General features: G+C 50.0%; 1 protein-coding gene across 1 annotated transcript; it reads right to left on the minus strand.

The window, feature by feature from the left end:
- Positions 1 to 3,112: 3,112 nt before the first annotated feature.
- On the minus strand, positions 3,113 to 9,859 carry LOC101937422 (olfactory receptor 4Q2-like). Its single transcript, XM_008176638.3, has 2 exons — positions 9,639 to 9,859; positions 3,113 to 7,169 (listed from the first exon to the last, which is right to left on the minus strand). The coding sequence occupies exon 2, from the start codon at positions 7,127 to 7,129 to the stop codon at positions 6,185 to 6,187; it is 945 nt and encodes a 314-aa protein (XP_008174860.2). The 5' UTR covers positions 7,130 to 7,169; positions 9,639 to 9,859; the 3' UTR covers positions 3,113 to 6,184.
- Positions 9,860 to 15,683: the final 5,824 nt, after the last annotated feature.

Consider the following 15,683-nt stretch of genomic DNA (forward strand, 5'->3'; position numbering starts at 1 on the left):
ACATGGCCAGGTGCCTTTGCTACTAAATGGGTCTGTGGTTATCAGGCACTTCAATTGGAGCCTGCTGTAAGGGCGATCTGGCCACAGCCAGTGCAGCATGCAGAGAGAACTGATACACAGCCAGCATCTGACAATAGCATTGACAGCCAGACATTCTTTCATTTCTTCTTCCATTCGTTCATGGATCCCGCCATGCATTCATTCTTTTAATCACAGATTCATTGTTTCGTTTCTTAATTAAAACCTTCCTTCCCTTTAATTTATACCTTCCCCATTGATGTGTTTAGTATCTTTCTTTCTTTCCCTCCCTTCTTTGTTAGTTTAACCCCTCAATGAGGAGAAGTTCAGCACACACATACAGCCAGGCATCACGCTCGCCTTGCTAGCTTCTGCTTTAGCCATGTATTAATAAATGCCCTCACATATTTATCCCTCCATTGGCTCATTCATTCCCCAGTTACCCATTCACTGCATTGACTGAATCATATATACACACGGTGGCAGTTCAATGGGAACAGCAACCCTAAAAGCTCCCTGACATCCTCTGTCACACATGCTATGAAACCTGAACTACCCTCTTGAAGCAGCATACAAGTCTGTTAGCAGGGGTGGGGTGGGGGCGGGGGGGGGGGGGGGCTTTGGATTTGGATTGAGAGGCACTGGCAGACCTGTGGGGGGGGGCAGGGCTGGGCTAGCAGGGAGCTGTGGGTCAGGATTGAGAGGCACCGGCAGAGCTGTTGGGAGTGGTGGCAGGACTAGGATAGTAGGGGGCTGTGGGTTGGGAATGAGGTGCACCAGCAGAGCAGTGGGGCGGCAGGAGAGGGGGGAAGCCCTGGGCTTGGCTAGCAGGGGCTGTGGGTCAGGAGTGGGGGGCTCTGGCAGAGCTGGGAGGAGCCCAGGGCTGGGCTAGCAGGGGCTGTGGGTCAGGAGTGGGGGGCACAGGCAGAGCTGGGAAGAGCCCAGGGCTGGGCTAGCAGGGGCTGTGGGTTGGCTTGAGGAGCATTGGCAGAGCCGATGCGGGAGGTTTAGCATAGGAGGGTGGTTCTGTCGATCCTGAGGGGCAGCCAGAACTGGAGAGGGAGGGCTGGTGGGGACAGAACAAGAGGGGAGGACAGGCCGACACTCACCCTGCACTGCCTCCCACGGCCAGGTCCCATCTCTGTCCCCGCCTGCTTCATGGCCCAATCCCCTCATACAATCCCCTGCTATATCCCCTCTGGGGCCCCCATGGGAGTTCTGGGACACGAGCAATGATGGGAGGGAGAAGCAGGTGTAGCTCAGCACTCAGGGGTCTCATTAGCTGGGACTGAAAATACATTGCCACTCTGCAGAGCTGGGTCAGGTGGGGACTGGGGAAACTGAGGCACAGAGCAAGGGAGGGAAGTCACCGTGCCCCTGGAATGGAACCCAGGAGTCCCGAATCCCCCGCAGAGAGATCCCCCTGCCCCATTATAACTGTTAACCAGGGCACTCAGCTAAGTTCAAGTCATTGACCCAAATCAAGCAGAGGTGGGATTTGAACTGGGGGGTTTCCCACTTCCTAGGAGAGTGCTCAACCTCTGGGGCTCTCAGGTATAAGGACAGACGCACAGAGACAGAGCAGGGCACACACCACTAGCAGGGGGCAGCTGGGACACCCTCCCCGCAGCCAACCACAAAAATCTCCCCCCCCCCCCGAGCACACCCAGGGACAGGCTGCAGAGACGAAATAGCCAGAGCAATGCCTAGGTGGAGGCTCCCACCATGGCCGAGACATGAACTACGGTTCTGTAGCCGCATCAGGACCGAGACGCTTCCACACCCGCCCACCGGCGACATTTCAGCGCCTTGGGAATGTAGCTGGTTGTTACACGTAGCTGTATAGTGTGTTTAGGTGCCTCCCAGGTTAGCTGGCAGCTAATTGGGAGGGTTGTCAGGATCTCACGGGCCTAAATATGAGACGTGGGGCCTAAATATGAGACGGCTGGGTGCTAGATCTAGCCGCCGGTACCCTCAGGAGACACAACAGCCCACACGTTCGGGAGGATGTTTGAGGTGAGATCCCCATGGGAATTGAGGCTCCGTCTCCCCGTACGCTGACTTGTCAAAACTCAGCTGAAAAATCTCTAGCAAAGGAGCTTTTACCATCTGGCCAGGAGACCCTGCAGGGTCCCAGCCATCCACAAACTCGCTGGTCAGAGTCATCCGCGTATTATACACGAGGCACGACATCCAGCACTGAGGGAGAGGAGGTGCCTGGAGGAAAACAGGGTCTATTCATAGCACGGGGGTATCCCCTCAGCCCTGCTCCGGAGAAGCTGGTGTCCGGTGTGAATTCCTTTCACCTCAGAACAACACCGAGTGGGCAGAAAATCAACCAAGGGCTGAGTGAGGTGGGGAGAAAAACACCCAGAGACACAAACACCAGCTGAGCCTTGGAGCACTTGGACATTCAGCTGAGAGAACAGAACTTGGGGCTGACAGGATGACAATGCCCTGGCGGGTGGGGCTGGGTGGGCTGGGGGGAGGTCCCCAAACCACCATCCTGAGGGATGCGCTGTCTGGGATGATCTTGAACTTGGGGGATGAGAGGGGATGGAACTATGTGGTCTCCTTTCTTTGCAACAAATTCATTGTCCTGTCCCGAGTGCCTGTTATACAGCCTAGCCACCCCTACCTCTCCCCTCATCGTCCGCCAGCAGCAGGAGGTATGGGGTGTGAAAAGGGGGCTATACTGTATAACAGGCACTAGGGGCAGCAGAGGGTGGAGGTGTGAAGAGGCGGCTATACTGTATAATGGGCACTAGGGGCAGCAGAGGGTGGGGGTGGGGAAGGGGCGGTTATACTGTATAATGGGCACTAGGGGCAGCAGAGGGTGGGGGTCGGGATGGGGTGGCTATACTGTATAATGGGCACTAGGGGCAGCAGAGGGTGGGGGTGGCAAGGTGGCAGCTATATTCTAAAATGGGCACTAGGGGCAGCAGAGGGTGGGGGTAAGGAAGGGGCAGCTGTACTGTATAATGGGCACTTGGGGCAAGTGGTAAGGGGTGGGGAGGAGAAGGCTTTATGGTTTACGGGGGACTAGAAGCAGGAGAGAGAAGGAGAAAAACTGGCTAAAAGCTGTAGAAAGAAATTACAGATCCATACAACCCAACACATGTGATCCTACCCCCCATCCATCTCCTCCAGAGCAGGATCGTCCCTGAAGCCATGATATGCAGACCCCCATGTTTTGTCGCATCTGGCCCCATTCCCCATGGTAGTATAAAAAAAAAGGGGGGAAATACAGTCTGGCTGAAATTCCAGTGCACAACTGGTATTTAAAGAGCAGTTATCAATGCTGCACTGTCAAACAGGGAGGACATGTTAAGGGACCCTCCAGGGATTTTCATTAACATCTCAGATGAGGGAGCGGAGAAGATGCTTATAAAATCTGTGGATGACCTCAGGTTGTTAGGGGTTACCAGAGCATTGAAGGACAGGATTAGAATTCACATCGTCTTGAGCAATTGGAGAACTGCTCTGAAATCACTTAGGGGAAATTCAGTGAAGACAAGTGCAAATTAGTGCACTTAAGATGGTAAAATCAAATACATGACTACAAAATGGGGAATAACTGGGTAGGTGGTAGCATTGCTGTAAAGGAGCCATGGGTTATCCTGGCTCACAAACATGAGCCAAAAATAAGATGCAACTGAAAAGAAGGCTAATATTATTTTGGGGAGTATTAACAGGAACATTATCTGTAAGACATGGGAAGTCATTGTCCTGCTCTACTCAGCACTGGTGAGGCCACTGCTGGAGTACTGTATCCAGTTTTGGGCACCAAACCCTAAGAAAGATGTGGAGAAATTGGAAGAGTCCAGAGGAAGACAGAATTCTGGGATGGACCTTTGGTCTGACCAGTATGGCCGTTCTTATGTTCTTCTGTTCTCAATTCATGGCTGATCTCCTTCGCTGCTGAGGGCTGTGGAGTTTTGCAACCAGAACCCATCCGTGAAGTTGACAAAGCCACCTAGGGGATCTGAACACCTGATTCCCATTGGAACATGCTTGGGATCTTCTGCAGCTCCCTGGGACTGATCTTCCCACCTTGGTGTGTTTCACCTGGCTGGGTGGCAATCTCTTTGATCACCTCGTTAATACTGAACAGATACTTCTGTCGATACAGCTCCAGACAGAGGCAGCTCATAGTAAACTGAGGGGTGTGTTCTCTGGTCGGGGGATATACTGATTTCTTTGGGGTTGGGGGACATGGGAATCTTCACATCTTCCAAGGTTCAACAGCACCTTCTGTCTTTGGCTGTAGTGTCTCTAAAGTCTCTATGAACTGCGGTGGGATTTGGCATCCCAGCTCACTCTAGAGCCTTGGAAATGCCCAGCCTCTGGCTCTAACCTCTTCCCGTGGCTTGCGGCCACCACCCAGCTTCACTGGAGCTATTAGTGCTAGATTCCAGAGGGGGATTTAGGCTGAGTGTCGTAACACCCAAAATTTAGGCACACTGCTGTTGCACAAATGAGACCTTCAACTGCTTCAACAGTAGAGAAGCCCACCTTAGAATGTCCAAGAATCCAAGAGGTTAGGACGCTCACCTATTATGTGGGATCCCCAGATTCAACTATGCACTGGATCAGAGTGGGGCCTAGGGGTGAAGGGGGTTGGGTGGGGAGCTCGGGGCGGCAGTGAGGGTCTGGCGGTCCAAAATACAAGTTTGCCCAGGGTGCCATTTTCCCTAAGGCTGGCCCTGCCTGGGCACCATTGCTGCCTCAGTGCAGAACTGGGTGTCCGCTAAGGTCCAATCCAACTAGCTGAGATCATTTTGTGCAGATTCTTGCCACGGTTCCAGACGTGAGTGTGCACAAAAAAGAAAAATGGGAGAAATTTGACTGGCAGGTTCTTTTTTGCTCTATCTCTGGGATCCTTTGACCAAATGCTCCCCCAATTTGCATCCCTAATTCTATGAGAGATCCTGAAAAAACATGGCAATTTCCAAGACAATCCAAATAGGCAAGTGGATTTTAGGGCCCTTTGGAAAATTGCCTCTTATTAATGATGGAATCGCTAGAGCTTCTCCGTACCATTGAAGGGGAGAAGAGCTACGGGAATGATCTATGGCCTGGAGACCCAATGGCTGGTAGCTGGAATCAGCAAAGTCCAGGCTGGAAATAAGGTGCAAATCTTTAACAATGAACCAGGAGAGCAATTGACTTGGGGACATGATGGATTCTCCATCTCTTGGAGATTTTCCATGGAGATGGGGCACCTCTTTCCAAGAGGCTTGCTCCAGGTCAACTGCAATGAGTCACTGGATGTGATCATCAGGAGGTCAGACTTGATGATAACAATGATCCTTCCTGGGCCTTATCATCTATGCATCTAGGTAATTCTGTGCCCCAGTTTCTTTATCTGGCATTCCCCAGCTGTGAGAGTTTCCAAGAAGGCTGCCTCTTGGAGGACAAACATCTTGTTATTTGCTGAAAGCTTCCCCAGAAACCAGTGGCAATTTCTTGCTGGGTGTGTCAGTTCCTAACGATGTCCCAGGTGGTAGGGAATCATTATCTGTAATTAATACCCTAGGGGATGGAGCTGAATTGTGAAAACAGCCAGTGTCATTCCCCTGGGGTGTAAGGGCTGACAAGGCACTTCGGGTCCAGTGTTTGCTGCCAAAATCCATCCCAGGACCACGTTGCCAAGTTGCAATGTACCATCTTGGGGCAATGTCGTCCCCTAGCGACAGCATGGCGATATCAGAGACATCATAGTGCTGCAGCTAGGGGCTCTCCTTTAACTCAGTGGGCATGTGGAGAAGAAGATCTCAAGTTCTAATCCCAGGTCCCCCAGCAGGGAGGGCTGGGACTTAGGTGTTGTGGGCCTCTTTGTCCTGCAGGACATCGGATGGTTAATGCAGGCTGCATGTTACAGAGTCATCCAATAACCGCTAAAGACATTCCTGTTGTAAGAGAGTTGGAGGTCTAGTGGAAAGAGTGGAGGTGAGGGTCTGAGAGCCAGGATTCCTGGGTTCTACCCCCAGCTCTGGGAGAGGAGTGGGGTTTAGTGGATTAGAGTGGGGACGGGGCTGGGAGGCAGGACTCCTGGCTTCTATGGCTCCCCTGCCTTGTCCAGCCCATAGCTCCCCAAGATGGCTGCCTTGGCTGATCCATATCTCCCCAAGATGGCTGCCTGGTTCTCAGCTCTCCCTGCATCTCAGACTATTACCTTCCCCCCAGAAGTAATGCACCTTGTCCTCAGTCTACTCATGGCTGACTTCACCTCCTTGTTCCTGAGTGTGTAGATCAAGGGGTTGAGCATGGGGGTGATGATGTTGTACAGGACTGAGACCAGCTTGTCCACTGAGAAGATGGAGAAGGGCCGGGCGTAGATAAAGATGCAGGGCCCGAAGAATAAGGTCACCACAGTCAGGTGTGAGGCACAGGTGGAGAGCGCCTTGCGACGCCCTTCAGGGGAGCGAATCCTCATCAAGATGGTGGTGTAAGAGGCTACCAGGATAACGAAGCAACTGGTGGAGATTAGCCCACTGTTGGAGACCATGAGCAGCTCCACCACATAGGTGTCGGTGCAGGCCAGCTTGATCACTGGTGGGACATCGCAGAAGAAGTTGTCCACCCGGTTAGGCCCGCAGAAGGGCAGCCGCATGGTGAGGATGGTCTGGACCATGGAGTGGATGAACCCTCCCGCCCAGGAAGCCGCCACCAGCCAGCTGCATAGGGTCCGGTTCATGATGCTAGGGTAGTGGAGGGGCTTGCAGATGGCCACGTAGCGGTCGTAGGCCATGACGGTGAGCAGGAACATCTCGGCCGCCCCCACAAAGTGCAGGAAGAAGAGCTGGACCATGCAGGCCTGGTAGGAAATACTCCTCCTCTCAGACAGAAAGTCCAACAGCATCTTGGGGGCAGTGACGGTGGAGTAGCACAGGTCCAGGAAGGAGAGGTTGCCCAGCAGGAAATACATGGGAGTGCGGAGGCGGGGGTCTGAGCTGACTGTCGCCATAATGAGGGTATTACCCACCAGCGTGGAGACGTAGACCAAGAGGAACACAGCAAACAAGGCGGCCTGGGACTGTGGAGTCGGGGAAAGGGCTGCCAGGAGGAACTCCCCCACTGGAGTCTGGTTTCTCCACAGCTGCTCCATTGGGCCTGTGCAATCGAGTCTGAGGGACCTGGAGTGGGACCTGAGGAGAAATAAAGAGATAAATTCAAAGAACATTATTCACGCCTTCCTCCTGTTGCAGTCAATGGGCACAATCCCGAGTGGCTTCCTCAGACTTTATTTGAATGTTTCAATTTTCTAGGAGTCCGGGCAATAAGTGAGAGGAACAGGACATTTTTTGTAGTTGAGAAGCAATTTGATGTAATTGGCATTACTAGTGGTTATAAACTGTTCGGGAAGGATAGAGTAGGTGAAAGAAGCGTAAGGGGTGTCACTTCACATTAAAGACACTATTACTTGTTTTTGAGGTAACTGATAATTCAGAACCACAGAATCTTGAATTCAAGATCAACCCGCTAACTAACAAAGCGAGGCAGGGATATTGTTGGGGTCTGTTACAGAGCACTAAATCAAACCAGAGAACAGGACAAGTTCCTCTTTGAACACCTGCTCATAATATGTGGAAGGAAAAACTGTGTCATTTTGGGGGGGGGACTTTGAGCAGGGAGTTGTACATGAGTGGTCTTGTGCAGCCAGTTAAACATCATTGGATTTTTTCAAAATTATAAATGATGATTTTCTAACACAAAAACTATTGCATCCAGCATGGGGTAAATTGATTTTGGAACTCATTAGGCTGGATAAAGATGGAGTAATTACTAGATTGAAAGTTGGTGGTTGTGTAGAGAGCGGGGATCATGACATGATTATAATCAATATCAGCAAACAGAGGACAGTCCCAACCAGTAATATTACACATGGTGCTTCAAAAGGGGTAATTTCTAAACACAGAGAAAAATTGTGAGCAAAATTGTGGTCTAGATAATACTTTGTCCTGCAATGAGTGCAGAGGGCTGGACTAGTTGTCCTGTCGAGATCCCTTCCAGTCCTATGATTCTATGACTCTATGAAAACTGATTGGGCGGAAAAATGTAGTCAGAAAAATGTGAATGAAAATTGGGAGTTCTTTAAGAAGAGTTTATCAGATGGCCATAAGATTATGATTCTAAAAGCCCATTCTGGTTCAGTGTTGAAGTAAAGGTAGAAATAAAAAATAAAAAAAGCAATATATAAAAGGCAAAATAGATAGCAACCAATATAAATTAGACATTATGAATTGCAGGAAATTGATAAGGGAAGCTAAAGACATCAAGCGAATCTCCAAGGCTGGCAAGAATAAGGAGAATAAAAAGGAGCTTTTTAAGGAACAAAAGAAATCCTAGCAAAGGTATAGGCCCATTTCTATGTGGAGATGGTAAAATTGTTAATAATGATGCAGAAAAGGAAATATTCCTGCTCTATATTTGGAAAGAAGCAGGATGGTATATTCGTATCACATAAGGATGATGAAGTACTTTCCAGCCCATGAGTAACCAAGAAGGATGTTATACGACGTCTACTAGGGAATACACATTTTTAAATCTGCAGGCCTGGATAATTTGAACCTAAGAGTACAAAAAGAGTTGGCTGATGAGATGTCTGGCCCTCTGATGTTATTTTGAAACAAAGCTTGGAATACCAGGGAAATTCCAGGAGACTGGACTAGTGCTAATGTTATGCCAGTATTCAAAAAGTGAAGATCGAGGTATATGGAGGTTGGTTGGTCTGACATCAATCCTGTGAAAAATAACAGGAAAAGTGCTACAGGAGTCAATTGATAAAGAATTAAAATATGAGGTTATAATTAACAGCAGTCAACATGGAAAAATGGGGAGCAATGTAGCTGGGGGGGATCAATGTAGATAAATGGCGTTTACCCAGGTCCCATTTGGGGAATATGGAGTTTGGTTTCCCCAGGTTTTTTTTATCACTACACCTCTGAAAATAGGGCCTGCCAAACGAACCTGATTTCATTCTTGGATGAGGTGGCAAGTTTGGTTGACAAAAGTGCCTGCACAGATGTTATTGACAAAGAGTTCTGTAAGGGATTGGCTATCCCCACCCTGCAGGGGAGAGCGCCCACTAACTGCTGAATGGCGGGAGGTTCTGGGGCCGGACTCCCTCAATCACTCCTGCGGAAGTCATTCCACTTCACATTCCTTCCTCCCACAGTAGGAATAGAACCCAGGAGTCCTGACTCCCAGCCCCCCTTCTCTAACCCACAAAAACCCACTTCCCTTCCAGAATTGAGGCTAGAACCCAGGGGTCCTGATTCCCCTATCCTTTCACCCACTGCGCCTCACTCTCTGAGGCTGGAGCTCCATCTAGTTCTAACAGCTCCTGAAATTGTTCAAAATTCTCCTAACAAGACAGAGGTGGGGGAAAAAATCATGGCATTTAGTGAAAGCATTCTGCTGCCTTCTCATTCTGTTCTCAGTGCCCCATGCGGCACCCACCCACTTCATACTCTGCCCTACGGACCCCCTTTCGTGCCTAGCTGACAGGTCACCAGTTGTGCTGCCTCTTGTCTCTTTTGCCATGGGCTGTGACTCCGATATACATGGATCAGTCAATACCACGGGAGCTGATTTTAAAGAGTCTCATTCCTTACCTGAAATTCTGGTGGCCGTGGTCCAGGAGGAGGGGAGACAGAGAGAAAATTTCCAGTGGAAGAAGAACCGATGGGTCAGAGCTGGTTCAGCTTTCTTGGGAGATAGTTTTTCGGTTGCCTAATTAGCAGCCAATTTGTTAATGGCTGTCAGATAAAGAGAGTGACTTTAGAAAGGTAAAATAGCAGGTAACCTGCCTGGGTTGTAACTCTTTAAAAGTCTAGAACCTCTGTCATCAAAGGGCCTTGAGCGACTGAGAGTTTTAAAATCTGAATTAGTACTTGTCTCATCTATTGTGCTTTCCAGCCTGAGATCTCAAAGGACTTTACAAAGGCAGGTCGCTATCATTGTTGCTGAAGGGGAAACTGAGGCTCAGCGAAGACGCTTACCCAAATTCACCTTGCCTAGCCCACAAGATAACACCACTCAATGCAACTAAAATCCCTGCATCTTCAATCTGCCCGAGGAAGTTCAGAATAGGGTGAGAGACCCTGATATTCCCTGTCAGAGCTGGGAATAGAACCCAGGAGTCCTGATTCCCAGGCCCCATTGCTCTAGCCTGCTAGAGCCTGCCAAACTAGGGAAAGGAATCCAGGTATCCTGCTCGAACCCTAGACCCCACTCCCTTCTCAGCGTTAGGGATGAGACCCATGAGTCCTGACGCCCACCCTCACCTCTTCCCCTCCCTGATCCCCAACCACTAAATACCTGCTTCCCATCCACATGGAAATATCGCTATCTTAACATCTCTCTGAAGAAATTTTGAAGTCAAAAGAGATCCAGAGAGCCACTGGTCCTGTAATTTTCACACCAGCTGACTGGCAATTGACATAGGTAATTTAGGCTGTGATTTTTTGAGGGCACCCGAAGAGAACCCAAATTCCATTAAATGTCTTTGAGAACTGATTGCGTTGGAGATCCCAGCCTTATAGCAAGAGAAACCAGAGTTTGGGGGAACGTCTCAACCACTCCACAGGAAAATCTGCAATGGAGAGATGGCAAAACCCTCCCTGCAGTAGCATACAGCCTGGGGGTTAGGGCGTTAAGCTACAATACAAAAAAAAATAGCAGAAGATAGACGTGAACTTCTGATGTCCTGGACTAGTGGGTGTTCTGGCCTTTCGCCTATGAAAAACTTCAAAAGATCTTGGCATCATCCCAATGTGGAACTGGCAAAAGGTTGAAATCTTGAACAGTTTTGCAGGATGGGAAAAACATTTATGTTTTTGTAACTATTAATTTATTTCAGAAGTTTTAATGGGTTCATAAATCATTGCCATGTAAATATCAGAGACAAAGCAATAAATGGAGCTCCTGTTTAGTGGAGCATTACACAGGACTATAACCATCAGATCTCAATTTAACGGGGTGCTACCGTGCCATAGAGTGAACATCTTTACACTACCCATGGCATGTTGTTGCTGGTGATTTTATTAAATCGACTGAAATCTTTGATTATACTGGGAATATCTATCAAATGTTAACATTTAACAAAAAATAGACAGGTGTGCTGGGCTTTTTTTTGTGTGCAGATGAATGTACTTTGGCTCTGTATTGAATAAATGGTAACTAAACATCTAAGTATCGGCAGCAAACCATTCCTAACCCCAGTCAATGACTACTTAGCTTATACCTGGTGCAAAATCTGTATCCTTGCTACAGGAGCTGAGGATGTTCTCATTAGCGCTATGGAAGTCCAATCCCTTTTTAAACCAGCTACATTCCAGGTCTCAATGAGATCTAGTGGCCATGAGTTCCACCAGACAATTGTGCAGTGTGTGAGAAAGTATTTCCTTGGCTCGGCTTTAAATCTGCTACCTTCTTTCCCAGGCCACCTTGATCTTGTGTAAAGAACAGACAGAACAAAATGCGCCTACGTTAATTAAAAGGCAGCCCATTCAAAACGGATGGAAGGGAGTACTTTTTCCATGCAATGGATAATTTAGTCGGTGGGACTCATTGTCACAGGAAACCATTGAGACCAAGAACTTAGCAAGATGCCAAAAGGGATTGGACTTTACATGGAGATCAAGATTGTCCAGTTATAATAAACACTACCGAAAATGTTGGAAGGGAAGTTAAACCTCAAGCCTCAGGGCTAAAGCTGTTCTCTATTAGAGAACAGGATGAGATCTGTGGGTGGCAGATAATTCTACATCTGTTCCCGGGGTTCTGACATCTCCCGCTGAAGCTGACCAATGTCAGAGACAGGTTACTGGATTAAATTAGTCTTGTGTCTGATCTTTTCTGACAAATCCTATATCCCTATGATCTCACCCAACTGCTCATGGGTTCGAGGCGGTGGTAGTCAGGGCTCCAAGCACATACCCCACCCTGCCTTTTGGCCAGCATTCATAGAATCACAGAGCCTAAGGGTTAGATGGGACGTCCAGGGTCATGTAGTCTAACCCCCAGCCAAGAAGCAAGATCTGTTGTGTCTCAAATTGCCAAGTCTCTGCTATTTTGAGTCACTAATAAGTTAACACACTCAACCACAGCTCTAGGAAGCATGAATAATTGTTCCATCCCAGAAGTTTGCCATCTACTCACCTCTCCTGAAGTCTCCCTAGCTGATCACATTTTGAGGTGTTGGTGGTCGCTCGGTGCCCTACTCCATTAGCTCTGATGGCCCTTAGCCCCGCCACCGATCTATAAACTCTCATGCTAATGGGAAAGTACTGATGGATGCGCTCTGCTGGACCAGACGAAGGGAAATTGGCCCCCTAGGATTTGGGGAACAGCTGAGTTGGCATTTTAATTGCAATGGGGATTATTAAACAGTGTCAAAGCAGGATGCAATCCCCAGCAGCTCAAACCCAGCTAACTTTTAGAGGGCGGGCAGGAATCAGGCATGAAATGGCCAGATTGCAAAGCAGATGGGATTTGTGTGAGGGTGGGGGCGGGAGAGGGGGGTTAGGGTTTTCAAAGCTACCTAGGAGATTTGGACACACAGAGTCCATTGAAAAAGCATGGGAACTGAACATACAGCCCCTGCCCCCAAGTGGCTTTGCAAATCCTATCTTAATAGCCTAGTACCAGTTAACCGGGGGCGGGAGGGGGAGGCGAGGGAGGCTAGAACTGAGACACACATAAGGAAAGGGCTAGATCCACCAAGGGATTTAGGAGCCTACATCCAACATTGAACTTCCACTGAGATCCTCAAAACCTCCACTCAGCTGTCACCTACCCCTGGCGGTGCCTAAATTCCCTAGGCATCCAGGCTCAGATCCTCCAAGGTGTTAAGGCACCCAGTGCTAGGATACCTGGGCCTTAATTTTCTGCTGGTGAGGATATGCAAGCCAGCAATGTCCTGAAACTGGGTGTTCCCTACAGGGTACTTGTCTGGAAGCCCCAGCTTTGAATCCACACAGTGCCTAATATGGAGCAGGTCTGAACTCAGGTGACCTGGCCATTTGTGTCACAGGGCAGTGCCCCTAACCAGCGTGCTATGGAGCAGCCTGGCTTATAGCTTTCTCAGTCTCCCCTTTGTATGACATAATTAAGTGCTCATTGGGGCAAAGAGAGTGCATCTACACGGCACACTAAGCCCGGACTCTGAGTCAGGTTTGAGCCCAAGTCCCTCTTCTGTTCACACACAAATCAGTCTGACTCAGGTCAGCGAGCCCTCAGGACCGACTCCTAGGACTCTGCCGTGTGTGTGTGTGTGTGAGATCCCAAGTCCCGCAGCATCTCGGGTCCGAGCCTTGTCATTTTGCCATGTGGATGCGGCTTGAGTGGACAACCCGAGTCAGAAGCACTGCGCAGTGCAGCATGGACGCGTTCATAGGCACTGACTTGTGCTCCTGCCAGTGGGTGCTCGACCCCCTTCTGACTCCACCCCTCCCACTCCTGCCCCGCCCCCATTCCGACCCCTTCCCCAAAGTCCCTACCCCAACTCTGCACCCTCCCTGCCCCTATTCCAATCTTTTCCCCAAATCCCCACCCCGGCCTCTTCCCCGCTTCCTCCCCTGAGCGCGCCATGTTCCCGCTCCTCCCTGGAGCAGCCAAACAGACTTGGGTTTACAATGCAATATAGATGCATCCAGAGAGCCTAGGCCAGCGGTAACAGCTCCTGGGGGGAGATCCGTTTCCAGGTCCCTGCTCTGAATCAGGACATTTGAAAACACGCCCAGGGGAGGGCCCTGATCGCTAGGCAATCAGGTATAGCGGTGTGTGCTTTTTCCTCTGCTTTTTGTCCTGGAAAGGGCTGACCTGGCCTAGGTGCAGGAGCACTGGAACCTTGGTAGAAATGTGTGGGGAGGGGCATGAGGCCCCGTCTCCTGTGGCCCCACACCTTTGTGGCCTGGCCCCCCACTCCACCTCTTCCCTCAAGGCCCAGCCCCCTCCGTGTCCCCCTTGCTCCTCCATTTCTCCCTGAGACCCCACCCCCCCGGCCAGGGGCCGGCACCAGGAAGAGACTGATCAGCTCCCTGCCTGTGCCTCTCCATGCCTGCCCGAGGCTTGCAGTTTTTTTTTTGGGAGGGGGGGCAATGCAGCCCCCTGCCCCCAAACTACTCCGATGTTAAAAAGTGGGGGGCACCATAAAGGGAAACATGGCCCCCCTGGCCCTCCCTTTATGGTGCCCCTGCCTAGGCGCCCAACTCCAGGAGAGAGTTCACGGCTGTGAATCCCAAGCAGAAATAGGCCTCACCTCCTAGCCTGGATTTAGGCACCTAATTCCATCAGAGGGGCAGGGCTTAGGCCACACCCCTCTCCCCAGAATTTTCAATTGGCTAGCTGAGGCGACTCTCTGCGAGTGTGCTGGTTTCTGTGGATCCCGTTCTTAGGGACCTAACCCTCCAGGAGCCCAACTCGGGGCTGTGAATTGCACTGGGGTGATGACAGGTGATTGCCATGCCCATGTCCCTTTGCGGCTCGAGCCCAGAGTGACTTATACAGGGCTATGCACCAGGACATTGATAGGAAGGCGACCCAGCCATCCTGACCCCCGGTCAGACTTCACCTAACCTATGAGACATCATTTATCCCTCAGAGCTAGGCATGGAATCCAGATGTCCTGTCCACTGACTAGGAAAGGGGACTGGGAAGCAGAATTCTTGTATTGTGTATCCAGCTTCGGGAGGGGAGTGGGATCTAGGAGTTAGAGCAGGGTGGGCTGGAAACTAGGACTCCTAGGTTCTATCTAGGAAGGAAAGTGATATCTGATGGTTAGATCACTGGGACACAGGACTCCTGAGTTCTATTTTTAATGACCCTTCCATTCCACTGAGCGCCAATGGCCACTTGAACAGAAGCTGATGTTTGGGGAGATGGATTCCAAAGAGTTAGTACAAATCCCCACCTACCAGCCTGAGCTCTGTCTTTGTGTAGCAGTCTACTTCCCAGGGGGTGTTCGTGAAAGACATGCCATCCCATTTTGGCCTGTTACATTGTCTGGAATACGCTCTTTCCATGATGGGATATGGAATGTGTTGCCTCTGTGCTAGAAGCGCATGAGGGTGATTAACCAGCAGAACAAACTCTTCAGGGAAGCAGTGGATTTTCCATCTCTTGATGGCTTCAGATCCAGCCTGGAGGCCTTTCTGGAAGACAATTTAGTCAACACACAAGTCACTAGGCTCAATCCAGGGGTAACTGGGTGAAATTCGCTGGCCTGGGTTATCTAGGAGGTCACATTGGATGATCAAATGGCCCCTTCTGGCCTTAAACTATTTATATGCTGAGAACCATGTAATGGAAATGAATGAGTCTGGGACAACCTCAGCCCTGGTCCCGTTGGACAAGTGTCCCTTTTGGCAAACCCACCGCAACTGGCATTTATAGGACCCTTTGATGGCAGCCTCAGAAGAGAGGCCAACTGACAAGCCTGGATGGGGGAAGTGAATTCTCTTTGGATAAGGCGCTTGGCTGGGACACAGACATCAGTCCTTTTCTCAGCCACAGACTCCTCACCCTTGAGGCTCAGGGCAGTCAGCCTCCACTTGGAGCCTTTGGAAATCCCCAGCTGTAGGGCTCAATCCCTGAGGGGGGCTTAGACTCAGAATTGTGGTGCCTAACTGGTTTAGGTGCCCTGTGGAATTCACAGC

Source organism: Chrysemys picta, chromosome 13 (assembly GCF_011386835.1).
Source record: "Chrysemys picta bellii isolate R12L10 chromosome 13, ASM1138683v2, whole genome shotgun sequence".
Taxonomy (NCBI): Eukaryota; Metazoa; Chordata; order Testudines; family Emydidae; genus Chrysemys; species Chrysemys picta.